Source organism: Colius striatus, chromosome 2, assembly GCF_028858725.1.
Source record: "Colius striatus isolate bColStr4 chromosome 2, bColStr4.1.hap1, whole genome shotgun sequence".
NCBI classification, from domain to species: domain Eukaryota; kingdom Metazoa; phylum Chordata; class Aves; order Coliiformes; family Coliidae; genus Colius; species Colius striatus.
The window spans coordinates 37,654,522-37,679,209 of record NC_084760.1 but is presented as its reverse complement, the minus strand read 5'-3'; the positions used below and the strand labels follow the sequence as shown (position 1 = coordinate 37,679,209).

Genomic DNA, 24,688 nt, shown 5'->3' with positions numbered 1-24,688 from the left:
AGGGGTAACATCAACAAAGCAGAAAGAATGTTGAAAATAAGTATATGCCAGTTAAGTGCTAGCAGCTACAGTTGCTCTGCGTTTAGCCAGTGCCAGATAGTCATCTGCAAATTGGCACTTTGTTTTCCCTGGACCAAATACAAAGCCTCCTGAATTCAGGGGAAGGATTCCCATCTGCAGTATGCTCATGCCTTTTGTCTCAGAAGTGTCTGTCTAAACTTCCCCAGGAATATCTGAAGCAGAGCTCGTGACTCTGTCATAACTTGTGTCTACTGGTTGGGAATTTAGCTTGATTCATTGAACTCCTTCATCATGCAGTCCCAGCAAAGCAATTAAACACATGCTAAATCCATACCCATGAGTAAATTATAGGCATTTGTGTCTCGGAAAAAGGGGTTTTTCTAGGTGACATTTACAAATATGGCAACTAATACAATACCTGTCATTCCCTGCACCTAAGGGAGGACACTGCTCTGGATAGAATTCCTACAGTCACCTAAATAAGTATTGCAGTCTGCTGTGCTGCCACATCTTGTCATGAAAATATCCACCAACACTCAGCATCTCCCGTGACTGATTCTTTAACATGATGATATTGCCAAGAAGAAATCTTCTTGGATCTGTGGAGGAAATGCTGGCTTACCTTGAGCAGACCCGGTGGTGCAGGAGATTGCTTGCTGATCAGTGCAACGGTCAGATGTATTTAAAATGAGCTTTTTAAAAATAAGTTTATGTTTAATGAATGATGGTGTAAAGTTCCTTTTTCTTACTAATCAAAGCTACTCCACCTCAGAGAACATTCATCTTGTTCAGAAAAAGTGTGATCCAGTTGCTCATTTCATGAGAGTTCCTCAAGGGTCACCATCAGGTTCTAATCCAGAAAAGCACTTAAACTGACTTCCATATAGCTACTGGCCTGAGTAAACCATTGTCCAGAAAAGTATACTAATTCCCAGTAGAGCTCAGGTAGGTGCCACAGTGTGGAGATGCAAAATTGCTGCAGACATTGTCCACTCTGGCCACTCTATGTGAGACTGAGCACTACATACACCAGACTGTTCCATGCCCCTCTTGCAGTATAAGAGAGCAGACAATTGCTATGGCCAAAAACTGGACTCTGACAGAAATCCCATCAGCACAGCAATTGTCCAGGGTATGTGAGAGTTTAAACTGGAGATTAATTTCTCCTGCTGAGGGATAGTTCTCTCACTTGGTGATGATAGGATTTGTTCCAAATTAAGTCAGGGCAGGGTTAAGACCGTAGATATTTCAGTTTCCATCACACACCCCACTTAACCTGCATATGCTTCATCACACAAAGTAAATGAGTGGTTTTTGCACTCCTCAACAAAGCATCTATTGTTTGTAAAGCACCTGGGTGTAATTGTTGAATAACTGTTTATTTTTGCCTTCAGCCCCACTATGCTTTCTCAAACACAGCTGACTGGTTTTCTTGTATAGTTGTGATCTTCCTGCAACTATAATACCAAGCAGATTGGAGAAGTCCATCATAACAAGTGCAGCTATTTCTGCCTATTTGTGTCGATCGTGGTTTTATATATTAACTGGTATGTTTTCCATTCTCAATTCACATATAAACTTAAGCAGAACCCAAAGTCAATATTTGCATCTTGTAAACTTATAAACATCAACATTTTATCTAATGTGTATGTGCATGTGTGGAAGCACATGTTCCTGCATTAGTCATCCTTGATACTAAGCAGTTCCTTCTGTTTGATGTTTTAAACAATAAGTTATACAATATTTCCAGGATTGCTGTTGGCAATAATTACCGGTAGAAAATATGTTTTCTCCGTAGGAAATTACACTACTGTTTGGCATTAATAGTTCTTACCACTGTTTTCTGACTCTTTGTGAGGAATGACAGAGATTGCTTCCTCAAAAATAAGGGATAAACTGCAAAGAAAACTAGTGTTACATTCCTCTAAAGAACCTTAGAATAAGATGAACAACTTACCAGGAAAAAAATGTGACCAGATAGTAGTACGTTCCTTGGGGAAAACTTATTTCCCGAAATTCAGTCTAACTTTTGCAGGGCATTTTGATTTAGTGTGGGAATCCAAACCAGAATTGATTCATTGCTTTGCAATTTGACTAATTTTGCTTTAGACTTGAGAGGACTTTTGAAAGAGTCACATTACGACATGTCAAAGTACAGATGAGCTCTGTTGCGCATGCAAATAGTAGTCTTTGGTAATTGTCATCCCATTGAAGTAAAATCAGTTTTCTTCTTCAGCCCCTCTGCTTGTAGTCCCTCAGAAGGACAAGCAAAACTCTGCATGCATGTGTGCAACTAACTCCATTAACAGTCATGGATTTAGAAGTAGTTTGTAGATTTAGAAGTAGTGTAGCAGAAAAGATGTTTTTCCTGATTCTCTGCATAGCCTCTGACACATTGAAGCCGACTCTTGACTGGCACTGTTAAAACTCCCACATAGTATAACTCATTCTTAGTTACAAAAAAAGGTGCAGTCAGGCAGTTGGTTAGAACTCTTCTGTTTTGCTACAGTTACCAGCAGATTATCAATTTACTGCTATATTGTCCAGTTTGCCTTTAGAGAGGCCAGGAATGGGATTTAAAACTTGCCAATGTTTTCCATATTTTAAAATATTTCTCAAACATTTTGTAATACCAGATTATTGTGTAATTACCCTGCTTCCAGGCAGATTTACTAAGGGAGATGTCAGTGAAGCCTTCTGGGAGAAGGAGACTAAGAATCTGTGAAGGTTCTGTGAGAGTCCCGTGTGTGGCAAAAGCATCATCTCAGGTTTTTCTATCTGCAGTACTGCCAGTACCTGTCAAAATGTGTCCACAGTCTCTACTGTGGTCCTTAGCCAACACAAACAAGAGTCTAAAGTAATAGCAATGATAGCAATTAAATGGCAAAATAGCAGATGTGTTCTGTGAAAAAGCTGACAGCAAATTATAGTTTTGTAAGGCGGAGCATCAGAACTGTCCTGGGAAGTTGCAGTGTCAACATGGGAAAGAAGTATGTGTGGAAGCAAACTATAGAGAGTGAGAGACTAATGACAGTGTAATGAGGTTGCTTGTTTTTCATAGAGCATAAGACATGGTTATTAAAACCACTGTACTTCCTCAAAAGAATATTTGCAAGTATGCACAGGTGTACGGAGGTTGGAGCATTTTCAGGCAGACCAATGTCATGGGAGCTTTGAGTTCGTTAACCATGAAAAGGTGATTAATGTTAAAAGATTTAGTGAAGGCTTGAGGATGAGTTTAAGGGGAAAGAGAAATCTTTTGTATCATTATGAGCAAAAGCACTTTTGTGAAGGGTATAAATTTGTGGTAGACTAAGAAATTCATGAGAGAGCAAAGGAATACTGACAGGAAGAGGGCAGATGAGCTAGATGATGTGCAGGTAATGTACTGTAAATGCCAAAAGTATGGAAAATAAAGTAGCATTGCAAGCCTTTTATAAATTATCAAAACTATTAGTTAATTGGCTTAACAGACATAGGTGAGATAACTGGCAGAACTAGAATATCAAAATGAAGGGACATAATATGCTTGAGAAGGATGGGTGGACTTGTTCTGATATCCAGGGAGACCTGTTAAGTATTATGTCCACCAAACCATGACAAACGGATTTAAGACTTTCTCTGAGAAAATTAGGAGCCTTCCAAAGTGCAGTACGGAGCCTGGATGATGTCTGTAAAGGAAGGAATCAGTAATATATAGACTCTTCATCTAGTTCTCATAATGCATTGCCTTTTGTATAGGTACATGTATAGATGTAAAGATGAAGGGGAACAGAAAGAGGGAGATCAGCTGACTATATCAACAAAAGGGTAACATTTGTGCTAGGACAGAAATACTTAGCATCTCTGCAACACAGAGCTCTATTCATCCACTGATCCCCTTAAAATCCTGTCATAATCAGTGGAGTGATATAGGTGATACTTATCTAATCTATCTAGATGACTGCTTTAGGATGAGATTGATTGTGTTCTTTTCACTGACTATGAAGGGAGAAAAATTAAGCTTTATATATCTACATTTAATCAGATGAATACCATAACAGTTGTCAAGCAATTATGACTTTCAAGGGGAAAAAAATAGTTCAAACTAAACAAGAGATGACTGAAGGACATGGTAAGAGTTTTCAAGTATAGGAATAAAGTAGTATGTAATGGAGTAGATTGCAACAAAAGTGATTCAGATTACATTTTAGATAGTGACAGGAAGGGGATTCTAGACTGGATTTCACAGAATCAGAAGATGATGAAACTTTCATCATCTGTTCTTCCAAAGTACAAGGATGGATACCTGTGTGCTCAAAATGACACAATACAGTGATTCTCCTTAAGTCAAAAATACTATTGAAGATCTCTTCCAGCCCTGCAATTTCACATTCAGTAATTAAAGATGCAAGTGTAACATCCAGACTTTAAGAACTCTAATGAGGGGCAATTTACCATAGTGAGAACCAAGCAAAACAGATGAACAGATGGGGTACAGAATGTCTGAGGAAACCAAAATATAGGCTGAAAATGCCAAGCATTAGTTGAAAGCAGTTCTGAAAGTTCAGACATTGTCTGATTGAATATATGAGTGAATCAGCATTCTGCAGATTGAATGCAAGGCAGAGAAATGTTATAATGGGACCTGCCAAAGATAGGTAGGTTACCTTTCAAAATCAGTTAAATGAGTATAGGACTTCTGCCAGCAGTAGAGTATGATCATCCATACTGTTTAATTATTAATGAATTTTCTGGTACGATTATAGCCTTCTCAAGTAGCATCCTTCTAGTGTTCAGGAGTCAGCACTGCCATGTATTCTTCAGTAAACAGTTTGGATAGAACGAAAAAGTTAATTCTTTGAAAATAAATCATTTGATTCCAGTTCGCCTCAGGGCCAGAATATAGTTCCTGGCTCAGTTTAGTACAATGCTGCAGCTAAGCCCATATTTATACCTGCAAAAGCAGCAATAATTTAGTTGTTGGAAAACAGTTGTGAGAAAACAGACTGTGGAAATTTGACTTCACAATAGTCAAAGCCGAAGCTGAGAAATTGGTAAGTCAAAGCAAAAGACAGTGCATTTGATATTTGAAGGGAGTAAGATAGACTAGGAAAGGCATTTTACAAAGTCAATCAGTGAAAAGAGGAAAAACTATCAAAAGTGAGCTAATGTGGAATTACAGTCTTTACAGAGTGTCATTTGCGGAACAACAGAGCAGATTGTTCTATAACAAATGAGTGCTTGATGATGATACAATTAAAGGCAGACAGTGGTAAATCATCATTGTCTAAGCCATCAAGCTATGTCTTGAACTATCCTATGCCCTGGATTTAAGAGTAAATCTAGAAGTTTCTAATATCAGAGAGGCAAACTAATTAAAAGCTTTACTCAGACTTTGTTGTAAGAAATGTGGACTAAGTAAGCAAATTGTAGCCACTGTTCACTTTGTTATCTAGTAGAACTGATGTTCAGTACTTGTGACCCTGATAATATAGTACTAACCTAGTAAGATATTCTTCTTAGAGATGGTGACAAATATCACTGAAAAATTAATTCAAAATTGGGTGAACGTAAGCATTACTACACTGAGACACACTATGGAGTTACATAGGAACTAATATCTGGAAATGACATCCACAGTCTATCCTGTCCAGTCTGTTGTTTCCAGCAAAAGTCAGAACAAAATGCGTCCAACAAAGGGGCAAAAACTCTGTTGTAGAAAAGACTGCCAATTAGTAAAGGCATTGTTCTTTTCGCTTCTGTAGTGGTATATACCTCTAAATTTTGGTTGTAGTTCATTAAGAGGATTCGAAACAATTGGTGACTTCCACTGTCTTTGTTGTCACTGGCTAGTTTCTTGGCCCAGAGAGGTTCATACTGTAACTGGCTGTATTGTATTTACTGTATCATACGCAGTATAAATTTGTGATTTGGTGATTGTAAATCATATGTGGTGGATTTCCTTTTACAGAATCTGATGATTTCTACCTCAATATTCCTTTGTATTACAAATTAATTAGAGATAAATCGGAAAAGATTTTTGAAATACAAAAGGGATCTCTTCTGGGCCTGCTTACACTTCAGATTTGAGTGTTTTAATCATAGTGAGCTCTTTTATTAAATGCCTCAAACACAAGATAGGACAGAGACCAGCTGGAACTTTTTACTTGACTGAAAAATACATGAATTAACTAAATTACATTCAACGTGGAAAAATTAAACTAATAGAATACATATGATATATTTTTGAAGTATCTAAAGCATAGTTTCTCTGTAGGTGGAGAAGAGAATCAAGGGAGCCAGAAGTACTGAATGGGTGAAGGAGACTAGGAGGGATGATAAAAATTTGCCATACTGCAGGGTCTCAGAACAACCCTGTAGAAGTACAGGGAATACTCTCAACCTGCACCGCAGTCTCCAGGGGATTGCTGGTCTCTTACAAGCTCCTCCAGTTCTAGCTAAAAAAAGTTTAAACATTTTTCTTGGTGAAAAAAGACAATACCTTGATATATGATGGATTTAATAAGACAGCAGAAGTCTCCCCATTCTCTGTATTCATGTGTTCAGAGAGTCAATTGAGTAGCAGCACCAGATTTGCATTTGGGCAGCAAAATGAAGTTAGAGCTGTAGTCTCCTTTTCCTCTGAATTTGTCCACTCTGGAAAATCATATAGTATGTTCTTCTAAGGTTAATGCTGTTGAAATTGAGCTATCTGGACCATGAAGTAAAAATTTGGCTTCATATTTCTCGCTGTACCCATTCCAGACCATAGCTCCTACTAACTTACAAAACAGAGCAATATTTTCATGTGTGGGACTTAATAAATTTACACCTACAGCCACAATCTTGTTGATTGAGTCAACGTAATCTGAAGCCAACAGCAATAAGGAAGTGAAGTGAGCTCGGGTAACCCTTTGTAGTCAATGTTTACTTTAGACTGATGAACAACCTATTAAAGAATGTGCGTGTGCATCCATTAAAGTGTCCAGATTGGGGCTATCTTCACAACCACTCATTTTTGTTGGAAAAGGAACTAATCTGATTCTTTCCTGAAATTCATTATCCATTGAAGTTGAAAAGGGTTTTTCCTTTGTTGTTGTCTCTGTTGTTTCATTAGTATGACATCTCTTTCTGTCTATTCTGTCACAGTAAATTCATCTCCTTATCCCAGCAAAGGTTTTTAAATTAATCCAGGGCTTTTATATCTCAAAGTTTATCAGGGTTAAGTTGGAAATATGTAACTCTCGTTTATATTTTACAGATATGTGTGCCATGTGTAAGTCATTTTTTATAAGATTTATTTCCATGCAGACATAGTTCCAACTCATCTTGAATTCCCATAGACAACACAATGTAACCTCTCAGTTTCTAGTGCGAGTTTATGATTAACATAACCATAATCTAATCTTTTTCTTGCAAATAAGCAAGCAAGTGATCTTTGGATATTCAGTAATCAAGCAAGAAGTTTAAAGACTTGAAGAAAAACACATATTTCATTCCAAGTACAGGAAATCTCTGTATTGCTTCAAGAATCAAGTATAAGGCGAAAGTTTATCTGTCCTGAGTTAGAATAATTTCTTCCCTGAAATTAGCACAGCTTTCCAAATTGCAGCATAGATGTATTGATGTCCGTAGAGTTAACTTACAACATATCACTTTAGGATATAGCTCTGAAATCTTTAGAAAGTAATAAAAGTACTGCTAGACATGTGTTTCATAAAAATTTGGATAGCTTCTATTTCCTATATTGTTCAACTGCATTGTGGATATGTCAGTGTGTTTGAAGTTCAGCTCAACAGATACAGGTATTCCTCTAACAAGTGGCTAATTGAATTACTGGTTAAATAACCCTAAGCATTGAAAAGCTTGATTGATGTCAGTCATTATTGTTAGTGAAAACTAATAATTTAACTGAAGGATATTAAGTCCTTGCTCTGACACTTTGGGTTAAAGAGCTACCAATGATATAAAGCACTCCTTTCTGGATCCTTGATTTGAGCCCAATCAGGGTTCCTGTATCACAAAACCCCCACAAATAAATCAAACACATTTTGGCACAGTATGTCGTCTCTGCTTAGCAAATGTATGAGACTAAACTGACACTGATCCTTAATCACCTTTAATCCATGGAGAGGGAATGATCCTACCAGAGCAGGAAAAAGGTCATGGGCAGGATCATGGGGAGAAACTAAGTTGGCAGTTAATTTCGTAAGGCTGACCTGGGAATAAATGAAAGGCTTCCATTTTCAAGGTAATCTGTGTATGTGAAAGAACTGCATATAAAACGTTAGGATATTTTAAGAAGGTATTTATGTGTTAAAAGCACAATAAACATGGTGTTTATTAAATCTTTTATTTTGCTCTTGCACTCGAAAATTATAGTAATAGCTTTTCTTCGTTATTAAGCTCCTGTGACCTGCTTATAAATTACAAGGGGCCTCAGCATTTTGAGGTGCAATAGGATGTAATAAAAATGCTTTGGAGCTCTACAGCTGTCACCAAGTATATTGGCCAGTTTCTGTAGATTTGCAAGCACATTTTCTTTTCTGAGTCTTTTGGTCTTTTTGGTTGTTTTTTTGAATGCTTTTCCTGCTTTTCCTTTCCAAGTTGCTGTGTGAAAAACCCACATGAAAGAAAATTTACAGAGGCTATGGTACTGCAAAGATTAATGTTATATGCTTCATTTTCTGTGCTTTGGATTACCCCACTGACCCAGCCCAACTCATAATGTATCAGTCCAGCACATGCATCAGTACAGATTTGAGGGAATGGATTTAGGCCACAAAGCTGAAATTGGCTTTAGACTGTTAAACCAGATAAACAAATTGAATAAGCAAAAATATGTTGGCAGAAAAAGCTAAGGAGCTTCTATATATTTTTTTCCTAGAAATCTTAGTCTGGTTCAAAACCAGATCTTTAGGAGTCTGTTTCCTAGATGGGATTCAAGTGGTACTGGGCTTTTGCTTGTGCAGGCAAAGGATGAGAAAAGAGTAAACTTTGTTCCTATCTTCTAAAGTCATGTCAGGAGAGGACTGCAGTTTATCTATTCTCGGTGGATAGAGGTGGCTTCTTGAGTCAAACTTCTGTGAGACAGGGTTTAGGATTCAGCTTCAGCTTTGATATTGCAGATCCATGCCAGGTGAAGTGCTCCAAGTCATTGTGTGGGTTTCTGACTGGAGTTCTGAAGTGCTCACATTCATATCCACGAGAAGTCTTTCGTCATTTTGAAGTTTGAATACCCAAGTTACCAAAGGAACCAATGTATTTGGTGTTCGTCTCATTTACACATCTCATCATAGCTGTGCTGTGGTGGGGTTCCTCAGGCGCTGCATGTTTTCATGGTTGAACGCGGTAAAGTTCCTCCTTCAGCAAGCAGGTACAACAGGCTCAACTTTTCATAAAGCTCATGCACACACTGCATACATATTCATTTTATGACAATATCAGCTTGGTTAATCAGTTAGGGATGGATGGAAGACATCTCTATCTCAAACTGTAGAACAGTTCTGATTCTTCAGATATTTAACATGATGACTTTTAAACATTCCTGTTAACATCAAAGGCAACAGACATGCAGAAGTGTTTGAGTGTGTGTGCAGTATTTTATCCTCCAATCCCTTTGTGTTAGCTTCACTAAGCCAATTTAGAGAAAGATTTAAAGTTCAACAAGTACAGTTTTCTCACAGACACCCGTCTGGACTTTGGGTACTTACAGGCTAGCCCTTAACTCTGGTTCTGGTGTGTTCTTCATTGGATGGCTTTGAAGATTTTATTATTTGCAAACTGTAAAACGTGGTAGCAGTGGGCAGTTCTGGAGGCAAAGGTCTGTAAATTTCATTATTGTTAAATATAATTTTTGAGGACTAATTAATAGATGTTATGTTTACACAATGATTTTTGCTTCAGGTATTAAAGAGTCTACAAAAAATACTGTCATAGCAGCCTGAAGCATGTTTTTAAGGTGAGGAAACTGAGACATACGGGTTCATAAATTGCATAGGGTCTCAGAGGACTTCAGTGTTAGTTCAGAAAAATTCTAGGCCTGCTAACCTTTAATCTTGAGCATGGACACCAAGATCACAACTCCAGTACAACTTTCACACAGCCCATTATAGGAATTCCTATGTTTGTATTTTGAGCCAAGGTCCTTTAGACTCCTGGATATGCTTCAATTTATGCAGGGGCTCATTCTGTAGATTTTGGAGAGACAGGTTCATCATTCATGAAGTTCAGCATGTGGGCCTTAAGTTTCATTTTATATTGTATGTGAAATCATGACAATCAAAACCAATAAATATTTTTCCAGGACTCTTGGTAATGATTCTGGGAATCTTCAGAGATTTTTAGCTAAAACAAGTATTAGCATAGGTTGGAAATCTTTCCAGAGACTATAACACCACGTAGCAAGACCTGACAAGGTGATCTCACAACTGCGTAACCCAAAGAAAGATTTAGGAGACTGTTCATTTTGTATGTCTCAGCTTCTGGCTGTGCACAGTTCACAGCCTGATTTTCAGAGCTACTGAAACACACACAGTAACAGCCTCTGGGAGCTTTTTGGGATGGCTTTGAAATTACACACAAAAAGCAAGTGAATTCTAAGTTCTTTCCTTTGAAAAAGCAGCTCAGTATTTGTGAAATAAGGAATCAGAACAACTTCTTTTTGTAAAAGGAAAGAACTAAATATTCAAAAAATGCCAAGGTTAGCAGAGAATAGCATTAGGAAATAGCAGAGAGATTTCTCCCTGAACTTGTGACTTAGCTTTTGAGAAAAATAGCTTTTCTGAAGAATCCTAGTTTGACATTGCATAGCAACAAGACAGAAGGTTATTATTCATGCTTTATAATGGTATCTCTTTCAATGTAGCTTTCTATAGCCATTAAACATCTTGCAGTGCCGTGTGTATTAGAGGGAAGCAGTAGATTTAGGATATTTTTACCTTAATAAAGATTTTTACAATGTCTAATTTTATTGTTAAAAGAAAGTTTGGGAAATACATACCTGAAACAACTAATAGACAGATGTTTGACTGTTTTGAAAATGGGATTTAGGAGGATTTTTGAAACTGGGAAGACGTAGCTAGCAGGGTTTTGTTACAGTCTTATCTTCATTCCTTTGCTGTTCAGGAGTGTGTTAGGGATGTGGCTGATGGAATACAATGTGTTTACTGAGGTTACAGATAATACCATGCTAGAATACGCTGCAGAAATACTGGAGAGTGGTAGGACCAAAATGATCTTCGTGAGCTAAGAGAAGTGGTTGTGGGGGCAGGGTAAGGATAATGCTGTCATTCCTTACAGAGTCAAGTTATTCCATACATAAATTAAGTACAAGGATGGTAAATCACTGGTTAAGCAATAGCTCTGCAGGAAAAAAATCCTGGGAATATTGTAGGTTACAAGGTGATGTAGGTTAACATGTCATGTTGTAAAGTGAGACTTGATTTTTGTATCTATGAAGAGGTACATGGGCTGAAAGAGCTACAGCTCTGCTGTTGAAGAGAGAGATACTCTCTAGTCTGAGCTGAAATACTGTGTCAGCAAAGTTCAAAAGAGAGATCAGCCACTGGACGTAGCCAGAGGAAACAAAATAAGAATGATGGCAGACCTAGAGAACAGTACCTGAAAGGAGAGATTGTTGGAATTGTAAGTTACCCGGCCTTTGTAGATACTTGCCATAAGATTAATTCTATTAACTCTACTTACAGTTATAGGATCTGAAGGCAAAATGCTTAGATGTGAATGCAGCAAATACGTATGCTTATCAGTTTCCTGTGGCAGTAGGGTTCATAGTTAATTGCATATGACATTAAAAAGTACTTCCTTGTATTGTTTTGCATTTTAATGTACTGTGCTGTTAGAGTGGGAAAGACAGTGTGTCATGAGGTATCATGAAAATGATGGCAATTTTAATTGTACTTCTTTGGCTGTTCTCATCACCATTCTGTTTTTCACTGTCCCACAGAGGTTATACCTGCCAGAATACACAGTTCTTCAGGTGTGCTCACATTATGTGTTTTCTGTAATGGTTTCTACAGGTTTCTGTATCATCGTCCTCCTCCTATTTACGAAACATAATATGTAATTTGATTGGAATTTTGAGTAAATGTGCACAGTGCACAACAGTCATCTTACAGGTCCCTGCTTTCTGATTCCATTCTTTGTATTAGAATCATAGAATGGTAGGGGTTGGAAGGGACCTTCAGAGATCATCTAGTCCAACCCCCCTGCAGAAGCAGGTTCACCTAGATCAGGTCGCATGGGAACATGTCCAGGTGGGTCTTGAAGACCTCCAAGGAAGGAGACTCCACAACCCCTCTGGGCAGCCTGTGCCACTGCTCCCTCACCCTCACAGTGAAATAGTTTTTTCTTACATTTAAGTGGAACTTTTTGTGTTGCAGCTTCATCCCATTACCCCTTGTCCTGTTGCTAGCTACTGTAGAAAAAAGGGAAGTCCTTTAGTTAAATTTAAATTTTAGTTAAATTAGTTTAAAAGCTTGTAAGAGAAAAGAATATTTTGAGGTTTTTTCCACATGTATGTTGCTTACCATTTCTTCAATTCGAATTTCACTTGCTAGTGTATTGATTTTTTTCTCTCCTTTTTCCTCTCTCTCACTTTCTCAGTGCTACTAGCATTGTGTCCTGTGCAAATGCTATCAAGAAACTACTAATCCATTGCCAATTCATTAATAAATAAATTACCCATGGTTTGAATATGAAACTAGACTGGAATCTTAGGCCAGGATTCATCCCACCTTAGTTTAGGCACTTAATTCAAGTCTAAAGAGAGACATCTTGAGAGGTAATTTAACTCACCCCAGAAATGATCAAACCAGCAGGTGTGTTCAGTGATTAGAGATTTTAGTAACAGTCACTACTTTTTTTTTTCTTGCATTTGTGAAGAATCTAGACTTTATACCTTACTGTGATGAAAACCAGCTAATCTAATCCTAAACTTTTTTCTTTGCTTCCAAACTATTTCTTAACACATTACAACCTTTCATCTTACAGCTGTTCAATTTCAACTGAAGTTTATTATGTGAAATGTAACAGAGAGCTTTTAGAGGACCAGTAATTTTTGTCATCTGGTTGTGTTTATTGAAATGTTCGTGAAATTATTGATCAGTAAAGTGCCGTTTTCCTTTGTAAAATCAGTAACTATTACACATTATTTTCTACCCCTAAGCCACGGGGAAGGGCAATTTTTTACATAGGTGGATTGTTATCCACTCAGCAATTCCATATTTAAGCTTCTTTAAAACTCTTAAATGTATCTTCTAGCCCTGGTGTATTCTATATGCTCTGTTGTTGCTTCTTCTTGATACCTCACTACTCAAAGACAAATTGATATTGCCAGAAAAATAATATAGAGAGCAGGAACCTCCTGAATGTATTGACCAAAAAAGTTGGATGCAAAAAAAAGTAATTAGCTTCCAAACTAGTTAATTAATCTCTGTAGCTACTTCCTTAGCCTATACAAATTCTGTTGTAGGCCTCTTGTTTCTGATATACCTAAGGAATATTTTATTGTTTATTTTTAAATCTTTTAATGTTTGTTCTTGGAAACCTACTTTTGCTCTTTGCAATTTCCTCTTACTTAACGCCTGCTGAGGTTTAAGTTCCTGTTTATTGTCTTCCCTAGGATCATGTTTCCAAAATTTGAAGGATATCTGTTTGGTTGAAGTAGACTCTTGAACCTTACCATTCATCCGGTTTAGCTTAATCCTGCCTTCCTGGTTCCCTTTCTTGCACGGTACACAAACCTTCAGAGACGGTTCCTTTCAAAGTGCTGTCATTATAGCCTTTGCTGACTTACAGTTTTACTAATAGAATCTTTATGACTAGTCTAAGTTTACTTCATTGCTTATTTTGTACTGCAAAAAACCCACAGGAGTAAGTCAGGAATATGAGCAGAACGTACCAAGACCAAAAGGCAGGACAGGGAAACCAGTAAGATGGGAGAAGGGGAGTAAGGGAGTGCTCACTGTTCCCACGTTTGCTGTGTGACTAAACTGGAAGTGGAGAGCTGCCTACAGAATCCTGGCAATGTTGAATGAACTGGTATGTGTCAAGTTCTGCACTGATGGGCACCAGTATTTGCAGTCCTGCCTACCATCCACTGCTCATGATGCAAGGTAATGGCAAAAGTTCTGATGGCAGGTAGGCTATCTACTGTGGCCTACTAACAAGAATCTTATTCTGGACTGGAAATAGAAGGCCTGGCATACTAAAATCCTGAAATGCTAAAATGTTTTGTATACAAGTGCTGTTGCCACTGATACCCTGCCAAATCCAGTCTCTTGCACTTAATGCTTTGTGAAATCTTTTAAATCTATGGTTAGCCACATCCATCACTTGAAGGACCAGCATCTAGGCTAGCAAGGGCTAGCAAGGCTAGCAAGGCCATGTTCTGCTTCTCCTTCTGACAGGGAACAGTGCTTTTCACAGCTCAATCTATAGGTAGGAGTTTTGAGCGTTAAAGTCATATTTGTCACGTTAGAAACAGGAATCAATCTGAAATTAATTAAATACCTATGGAATTCCTCATTGTCTTTCATACCTCTCATTTAAAGTTTCCTAGATGATTTTTGAAAGTGCATTCTAAGACATATCCTTTTGAAAACAAAGATGTATAATCAGTGTTTGGAGGCAAATTGAGAAAAAGAAGACCAACATCAGGGCATGTGCAACCTGATCTAGATTGATCTGCTCCTGCAGGGCAGTTGAACTAGATAATCTCTAAAAGTCCCTTCCAACCCCTATCATTCTATGATTCTATGATAGACTTAACGGTGCTGTAGATAGATAGACTTTTGCCAGACACCACAGGATTGGAGGACACAGAACTGCACAAAGGCCCTTTTGCCCAGTAGAATAGGAGGAGACGAGCAAATTTGCTGGCTGATCTATATGATGTCATATCTGCAACCCTTTCATCTTTTCTAAGAAAGGAAGAACTTGCACTAGCTGTGTTTAACATTTAATTGAAAAAGACCAAGCTCTCCAGGCATGTAACTGAATTGTATTTTGTATCTTCTTTGGCTGACTCAGAAGTAGATACTGCTTTCTAGGATTTCTTTTTCATTTGGGAGGACTGGCTTTGTCTTTAACATTTGGTCTCTTGGAGAGAGATTTGGAGACATCACTCATCTCTCTGGTGCCATTCTTTTTCCTTAGAGCACTGATGGAATTGAGCCAACTCCATGTTTTGATCACCACCAAAGACCTATATGATTGCCATTTCCTCTCCTATCACATGTGAGAATGTATTACTCGTGTCTCAGGATCATATCCAACAGTGTCATGAACCATGTGTGCACAAAACTTGGTTTGGATTTTAAAACTTGTCAGAGTCTTTCCATTTTCTCCCATTTGTCAGAAGAGGATTTAGTATTTTAGAATTTTTTAGTATTTTATAATTTAGTATTTTCAGTCATTCTAGGAGCCAGATATTGAAATGCTTTAAAGGTATTTAAGGTAAGTCATTCAGGATCTCCCATTGGTTTTGCAAACTGGTGAGAAAGGAGAATATTGTCCTTCATTCCCACACCTAGGTTGTGAATGTCTCTGTGATCCAGCAAGCGTAGAGACTTCAGACTGTGAGAACAGGAGAGGCTTGGCTATCTTACTAGCACAGTAAGATAAGTGGTCAGGAAAAAGTATAAAAGAAGTGCTAATTCTTTGGGTAGTGATATCTGCACATTTCTTCAGTATGGCACTAATGTCAGAAACAGTAAATAGTCTGAGCACCCTTTGGAGGAACTCTCACTTTCTGCAGACATAATGTAACATTGATGGTCATGTGGCAACTCTTGATTCTGCAGTTGAATACATGAGGTTTATTCTAGCAGCAAAACTCATAATCTAACAGGCACGTGCTTGTTCCAAGCCAGGTTTGGGACTGTGCACTGAAATTTCTTGCTGAGCTTCTGTAGCAGAAGCCAGGCAAGGTGAACACAGTGTGATCCTTCTGTGTCAAAATGTTTAAATTTATGAATATATAGGCATCCTTGCAAACTGGCCTGCTTTTCAGAAGCTCTTAGTTACTGCTGCTGTCTAACATACATGGGACCTGTCAGAACTCCACACTTCATAACATTAGACTACTTTTAGTTAAGATATGCAAATGTTAGGCCTAATCATTTATATATCTGAGACAGTGTCTTTCAGACCAATACTTTACATTCCAGAAGGGTAAAGCTCAGACATTTGGTGTCCAGTCCAGTCCTTTCTGGAAAAGTGCTATCAGTGTTATGCAGGACTGCAGCTTTCAATGATACTTGTATGTGCCATTATTTTTTTTAATCATTTGTTACGTTGAATGTTTGAATGGCTTGCTTATTGAAATCTCAGTAGTTTTAATAATCTTACATTAATAGTAGTAGTAGATTAATAACGTCTTTTAATGTATGCTTTGCATTTAAAAGCCTGCTCTTGGACATACTTCATGGGTGATTTATCATGCTTACATTTTCCTTTCTAGATGTATATAGTGAAAGCTCTTTGTCAGTTCACTAAAGAGAGAATCATCACCATGGACTGATTCAGAAGTCTGTAAAACATGGATAAAGTTACGTTCCAAGTCTTTCCCTTCTCATTAATTATGGAGTTAATGAATGGAGATGTGATTTAATTTAGTCCACATGCCTTTTTAATGATTTAGTTAGATAAATTCTGCCTTTTCTTTCAGTGAGGTTCTTTTCAGTGGAATTGACAAAATGATGACTGCTCTAGTTGCCTTACCTTTTTGCAGGGTTAGTCCACCATTGGTTTTTCTAAAAGTTTTGCAGTGTACTTTGACTATTATGTATTTCTTTTTCCGCAGCTAACATCCTATATATGGCGAGCCAAGAGATGATGAAGGTTGTGGAGAGAGACAGTACAACCATAAAGCAAAATTTAAAGAAGGTAACTATTTAGTCCTCACAGTTTTCATGGGAAGCCCACATGCATGTGGAAAGGTTACATCCAGTTATGCTGATACAAAACCAGAATATCAGACTTGATTCTGCTTTTATGTTACTGTCATTCAACTTTTGAGAAGCCACTAAAGGGGATGCTGATCATTAAAATGTCATTGATCCACATCTTTGTAGATGTAGCATTCACCCCTATCAGGTATAGTATCCTGTTTGATATGTTTTGATTGGTGGAAGAGAAACACTGTGTTGTAGCTAAGCCTCAGATACGATTCCCAGTAAGGCCAGTAATTACCTGGACTCTGATCCAACAGGCAGATGACCATCCAGGAGATGAGTGCAGGCTGATAGACAAAATCTTCTGACTTTGCTACTGGACAGGTCAAGTAGAATATGTACCATCTGTGTTGTGTGATATGAGTTAATATCATGGGATTTTGCGGGCTTGATTTTTCCATGGTATCAAAACATAATAGAGAAGACTCAGAAAAATTATTATGGTTCCACAGTTTCACCCATTTGACTGTAGTGTAAGAGGAAGACACAGAAAGTGCATTCCTCGGAGACTACAGCTACTGCTATACAAGTACATGAAGTAGTTTTGAGGAGCTTCCTCCTGCACTGAACTTCCTTGTCTGTACAGATTTGTTGTTGAAAGAGATCCTTGTATGGTTTTGATCTGGACTGATAGCATTCTCCCAGTCCCTTCCCAGGTATGGTTCAGGGATTGGCACAGGCCAAGGACTGTTCCTAATTGGAATTTTGATGTGCTTACCCTGCTTTGGATGCTGGGAGAATTTAATAAAGTGGCCATGATCAGACAATTCCAGGTGGCTTATAAGCCAGACAGCTGTCACATTTAATCAACTACTATTGGTGTATCATCTGTGTGAGAGGATAATCAGTATAACATGTTATTCTACCATGTCCCCTTCCTTCCCTCCATTTTTTTGTATCATCCCTGTTTTTTTGCTGGAAGACTGATTCCTGCACTTTGCACTGTCAGAGACTTTCCCTGCAGAAAGGGATTTTCTAGGACAGAGGTCCTAGATCCCTGTAAGATTACTTTGTGCCACGTAAGTAGATATGTTACAAAGTTCACTTCATAAATCAGTCTTTCCTTATTTGGCCGAAGATGGATTTATTTTTTACTTACCCCATTTGCCTTCTCTGCACTTACAAAGGTATGTTCAGATGTTTCAGTTCCCTTTTTTTTTTTTTAAAGAGTTGACATAGCACATGTGAACAAGGGACACTGCACAGCACTAGGCAAGCCTGGCCTTTCACATTTTTATTGCAAAGCATTCAAAGTTCTCTTGTACTTCAGAGGGAATCTCAGTGAACTAACTGAAGGGCTGATCTTGTAGACTGTGAAGATTTTCGTTGTCTTAAACAAAACTTTCCATGGGTTGACCCAAAATCTGATGAATTCAAGGAAAATGTTTTATTTTCTTGACTAAATCATGTCTCCGAGTGCCAGGGAGCTGCAGAGTCTTGCCAGTTCCCTAAGGGAAAAGGAGACATGAGCCAAGAGTGACTCAGCACAAGCACAGTGCCCTCACCAAGTAGGGTCCAGGCCCATTGCACCTGGGGCAGACAGGGTAACAGGGACCATCAACTGTCCTAGACAAGGCAAAGCAATGAACCAGCTGCAGCACTTCTCCAGAGAATCCAGTCAAGAGCAAAAGGAGACAGGGACAGAGACAGGACTAAGCTACAGCATGGGTTCAAAGGCCATCCAGGAAGCATGACCAAAGATATCAAGGAAGGCAAGCTGCAAGGTGGGATCCATCCAGGTGACAAGCTATGTACAGTATAGGTCTAATGTCAATCTAAGACATGGGGACAGGGACAGGGCTGGAGATAGATACTCTTTCACAGTAGCTTGAGAGGCAGCAACTAAAGGCGAAGGACAGACGGAGACCCTGGGGCTGTGGGCAGGGAGTGTGGGTCAGTATCCCAGGCAAGGCTGGTAAGGCCTCTTAGTGCCCTGAAACTGAGGGTGGGACTGGTGGTGACCATGTTAGGGTATAAAACTGAAGACTGCAAGGAGCAGAGTTTCAGATGCTTTTGGAAATTTTAGTTGCAAGCACACATGCTTGAAGTTAAGCATAAAAGCTTTGTTGGATGAGGACAATAGTGGTGACAATCAGATGCAGTTCCAAGGACTTCAGGTGGTCTACTCAGATGCTTCACATTACAAAAATACTTATTTCTTGTACTGAATGAAGGCCCATAGCCAACAGTAAGCGTTTGCAGGTGTCCTAGTCTGCTTCATCTGTGCTTTTGTTGACTCTGTCAATCTAAGCACAGCCTTGGCAGGCAGGAGCTTTTTTAAACCTGTGTTAACTTTCTTCTATTGATTCTTCTATGTCCTCATACTTTTAAAGCGTCAAACATACTCAAGAAAACAAAAAGCTGAAGCAAACTTATAAGCAGTTGGCAAACTGAAGAAAAAGATGGTCTAAAAATGAAGCTAAATGTTTCTCTGTTTTCATCTTCCAGTAGTTTATGGGAATGTAAGAATTAAGGAAATAAAATCTGGGTTGGCATTATGTTAAATTTGAAGTGTATTGACAATAAAAATGGGCTTAACTTATAAAGGTTGGAAGTTTATAAAAACAGGAACTATAGTCCAAGTTGCTATAGAACTGGCAAGCTGTCACTTCAAAAAATTTATACTGTTTAGTAGTCACGGTGATCATATGCTAAAAGCCAATCTTAACACCTGGCTTTGCCAGCTGCTGTGGAATAGGAAAGTTATTTCTGGATCTTATTTGCATTCTGTGATCTGAAGAAGAAAGAAGAGGAGACACTAAATTATTCCAATCTTTCCATGCCCAGGTTTAACTATAGTTATTACTAGTTAGAGACCAGGAGAAATTTTGTCTCCAGATCCAGATTCATAGTCTAACAATGCTAATTGCTCAGATTTATATTGAAGGAATGGGAACTGGAATATTATTTGAACAATTAAGTGAGGTATTTCACTTATAATCTTCTAGACAGAAGTTATACACATTAAACAGCAGTGGAAGTATATGAGAAGGATAGAGACCTGTCTTCTAACAGAATAATATATGATAGAGTTTTTAAAATATTGTCTCTAAAGCGGTTGATCTGGATCAAGCTGTACATGTATGTGGGCTTCTTACTGCAGTGACACCAGGAGTTGTCACAAAATCCAAACAAGATATGGGATACTGATACAAGATTTGATCATCTCTGATGGTTATCATTAGCTGATTGTGTCCAAGCCAGCTGAGCTACGTTCTTTCACTTAATAACACCAACACCCTTTCCGAACAGAAACTGAGGCAAAGATACTACTGCACCAGAGGAAGTTTATTGTCATTCTTGCACAAAAGGAAGTGTGTGTAATTCCATGTGTTTAAAAGATGGGTCATCATTGAGCATCACAGAGCTTTTACAAATAGAGTAAAAAGTGTAAAAGGAAGGGGAAAATGGATACATTGGGCATTCACTAGCATGCCTGGTATTTCTCTCTAGAAGCTCTCTACAGCACTTAAGTCTGCATCATGCCCCATGGTTGGGGCATCGCTTTTTTCTATGGTACCTAGCAACAGGACAAGGAGTAATGGGATGAAGCTGCAACACAAACAGTTCCATTTAAATATAAGAAAAAAATATTTCACTGTTCAGGTGACAGAGCAGTGGCACAGGCTGCCCAGGGAGGGTGTGGAGTCTCCTTCCTTGGAGGTCTTCAAGACCCACCTGGACACATTCCTATGCAACCTGATCTAGATGGACCTGCTTCTGCAAGAGGGTTGGACTAGATGATCTCTAAAGATCACTTCCAGCCCCTACCATTCTATGATTCTGTGCTACATTCATTGCTTTAAGACAGCCTTATTGACTCTTTTTCTGTCCATTAAGCTTATAAGCCTGTTGTAATCAAGAAGATTAAGGGATAAAGCTAGGGTGGTTACAGAGGAAAATTTTGTGTTTAAAAAATTACCCCTCAGATTTTATGTTTATTGAAATGTTTTTTCTTCATCATTCTGTGTATAATACACCGTAGTCCTACTTTTAAACATAGGGTCTGCACTGGAGCCTATCTAAATCAATAGAAGAGCTCCCACAGACTTCAGGAAGTCTTGAATCAACTTGGCAGTGAACTTTCTGTAGTGGTTCATAATTTCTTAAGACTGTAAATCATTCCCTCCAGCAGCTAAAAGTCGTGGTTGTTTTGGTTAGTGTGTTAAACCAAAAAAAGGTTCCTTGGGTTTAGTTTACCACTGGTCTGGTGCAGTAGATACATCGATTGTGTAAGGAAAGAGACAGGAAAGATCTAAATACAGATACAAAGCTGAGCAAAATTTTTTTATCTGAGAAAATAATTTTTAATCAATGGGAAAAAGTACAAACCATTAGTTTATGGAGATACGAACATATTTTCACTCAGATGGAGGAAGTCGGTATTGTGAGCGGCTTCTAACCATCCACATGTAGACAGGTGGGGAAGAAATTTAGTTTTGAAAAATTAAATTAATGAATGATAGGTTTACCACTTCCTACTTGTTTCAGTGGTGTATTTAGAATTTAAAGGAACACAAGCTTATATCACACTAATAATAAGTGTTAAATGTGTTCTCCAAGAGTATCAACTAAACAGTGACATGCAGAGATTTGGAGTAAAAAATTGCAGAAAATAGCTATTTCCTTTACACAGAAAAAGAGTGGGTTTTTCTTTTGAAAAATTGTCTTTGCTGAAGGAAATTTTTCTAAAACTGAGCAACCAAGATCTATTTTGGCCCCTGAAACAGCTGGTTTGATGTTGCCAGGTGGTTTTCTTTGAGTCTCTGTAAACATCCATAGGGGTTTATAGTAATTATTCCCAGTGAGAGGAGCATGATCTGAAGATAAGTGGTTAAAATAATACTACAACTACTTTACCTGCCCACAACCTGAGTGAGTTGCTTGCCTATATTTGTGAAAAACCTTCCAAACGCTCATTTTGAATAGGTGCAAAGTGCCTGCTTGAGCCAATAACACCTCTTTTTTGGCTGGTCTCACATCCTTTTTGGCCTGCTCTCCCTGGAGGTGCAGAGTTGAAGTTAGGAAAGTTGCACATGTGCTTCGGGATTTTGGGGTCTGTGTCATTTAACCACAAGAGCAGCCTTCTCTTTGAAGCACTCAGAATGCCTAATCGGGGACCAGCAGTTTCTCTCCTTGGTGGAAACGGATCCCTGTGAGCATTCCGAAAGTTCTTAGCTGTGACATTTCACTTTTTTCTGTAGCTGGGTGCCTGTTACCGTGGTTCATGCTGTGTAGTGTTCCAATAAAGATGTGATAACATGAATTTTCAGGATTTGGGGAATGCATGTGGAATGTTTCATACAATGAGCAAAGGCGGCAGTATTTCCCCGTCCTCCTGAAGAACACTTATCATCCAACCCTTACTACCACTTAATTTCTTACCGTCCCTCCCTTTGCCACAGAATTTGGTGCATGGCAGTGGACAAAATTGCCATTTGCAGCCAGATGCTGATCCTGCTGCAAGAGAGAGATCTGGCTGATTCACCATAGATAAAGTCTCACTGCATGTTGACAGTATTAGGCTGGAATACTGTCTGCAGTAAATATGGTTGGACAAATCTGGCCTGGTAATAGTACTGCTTAAATAGCAGTTTCAGGTCTGTTTGTTTTTATTTTGGTATTTGTACAGGCTTGACTTCTAGAATATTTGTGTTCCTGACACATCTAAATATATACCCTCAAAATGCTTTTAAGTCTTTAAAAGCAGAATAGATAATATAAATAACTTAATCACCCTGGTTTGTTGATAATCCTGTGCATCCTTTTTGAAAGCACATTTTTACTTTGCATTGAGTTTGACTCTTCATTATCTGTGAGAAAGTGGAAATAGAAGTGGCCTCACTTGATCCCTTGGGTTTACTTGCAGAGCAACCAGTAGCATTGCTAACAAGCTGCAGCAAAGTTAAAGATAAACCCTTTCACCTCCCTCAACTTACCAAATCTCCAGTTAATACTGACGAAGGCAGGAAAACAGGCAGCCTGTACTCTGCCTGTTAGGTAGAACATGGTATCTGACACCGGGGAGAGGAGCACAGTGCAAAGTGGCCACTATGTCAGGCCATGTCCCAGGGTTTGCATCTCAATTTCTCTGAAAAAAAACATGTCCCTCCACTCCCTTTCCAGACAGGAAAGCTTGTTTTGTTTATTATTTATAACAAATAAATGCGGAAAGGCTACATCCAGTTATACTAATACAAAACCAGAATATCAGACTTGATTCTGGTTTTATGTTGGTGTCATTCAACTTTCGAGAAGCCACTAAAGGGGATGCTGATCATTAACACCTTTACTACAAACCCTGCAAGTTAGTATTTAAAAATAGCGTAGTGTACCCCAGATTGGCAACTTCCACTTCTCAGAATGGTGCAGCAGAAGAAACTTTAGCTTTGCACCACCCTTGGAAAATTGAGAAACCCCAGATCTGGTTCCAAAGACCTTGCCATCAGACACATCAACTACAACAGGATCACGAGGGGACAATGATGTCTCGGACAACCAGATCCTAAAGCATTTCCGGCTTCCGAGGGCAACACCAGCAATTTGAATTATTTCCAGAAACTGATTAGTAAAGCCCAAGTACAACTGAAATAAGTCCAGAAAATCAAATGTTCCCCAAACCAGCCTGTTCTCATATCATCACACCATTCCTGTGGCGCAGGGTAGGGTGGAGATGCTCTCATAATTCCAGAGAAGCTATGTCATTTTCTCTAAACCTTGATTGAAATTAAAGTTAATTCTGGACTTATGCCTTTTAAACACATTTTCTTCCAAGAGCAAGTGAAACTACTTGCTGGTTGCTGTTGAGAGACGTCTCCCAGAGAGAAGCTGCTGAACCATGAATGCATGGGGGGTGATACTGATGAAAGGTTAACATGTCAGAGACAAGGATTTCAGCAAGGACACTGGGACAGTCTTGCTTGCCACTGCACATGTGCTGCTAGTTTATATCCACAGCGATCGATCCTTCACTCTCTGCCATCAGCTGGCAAGGTGCCGCTCTGTGTAATAAGATTCTAAAGTTGTTATAACATGTACCAAATGCCAGAGAGATGGAGAAAGCTCAATTAATATTTTTTAATTGTAGGGATTTGTTTTTCAGTGTTGACCTGTGACAGCTACAGAAGAGGAAGGAAAAAATCTCTCTGTAATTTGTACTTCTGTGAACTGTCCTACATACTAAAACAAGTGCCAGTGGAGTCAACAGCAGGAAATCTTTATTATTTTCTTAGGAACCCTTTAAAATGTAAACATCCTGTTGATACAAATCTCAGATTCTTGTGCTGTTTACTTAGCAGCTGCCATCATTGTGCAGTGACTGAGTACACATACCATATTACAGGGTACTAGGCTGACAGAGCCCTATTCTGACTTGTGTTTTATTCTACAGAAGCTAAGGCTGAAAATGCTTCTGAGGAACTGTACAGTAAATCAGCTTACAAGAACACTCCTACTGGTTTAAAACTCTCTGAAACTTTGAGCTTGCGTAACTATTTCAAACACTGTATTGAAATGGCCAGCAAAGGTAACCCACATCCCCTTTGCTCTGCCCTCATCATCAGACCCGAAAGGGGGACATGTTTTAGTCACTTATAACAAGCAGGGTACTGTAGCAGGATTGTACAAAATCTTTGTCACGTCCAGTGGTAGCTGCTATTTCCCTTCTGAGTCAGGAATGCCTGGAAGTCTCAGCGTTCACAGAGGAAAGA

At 38.6% G+C, this 24,688-nt stretch overlaps 1 protein-coding gene across 1 annotated transcript in view; it reads left to right on the top strand.

Moving 5' to 3' along the window:
• LDAH (lipid droplet associated hydrolase) overlaps positions 1-24,688 on the top strand; it is a 119,216-nt gene that overhangs the window by 84,493 nt on the left and 10,035 nt on the right. The window contains exon 6 of the mRNA XM_061990842.1: positions 16,829-16,911. Coding sequence (XP_061846826.1) covers positions 16,829-16,911 — 83 coding nt within the window. The remainder of the gene's footprint in view (positions 1-16,828; positions 16,912-24,688) is intronic.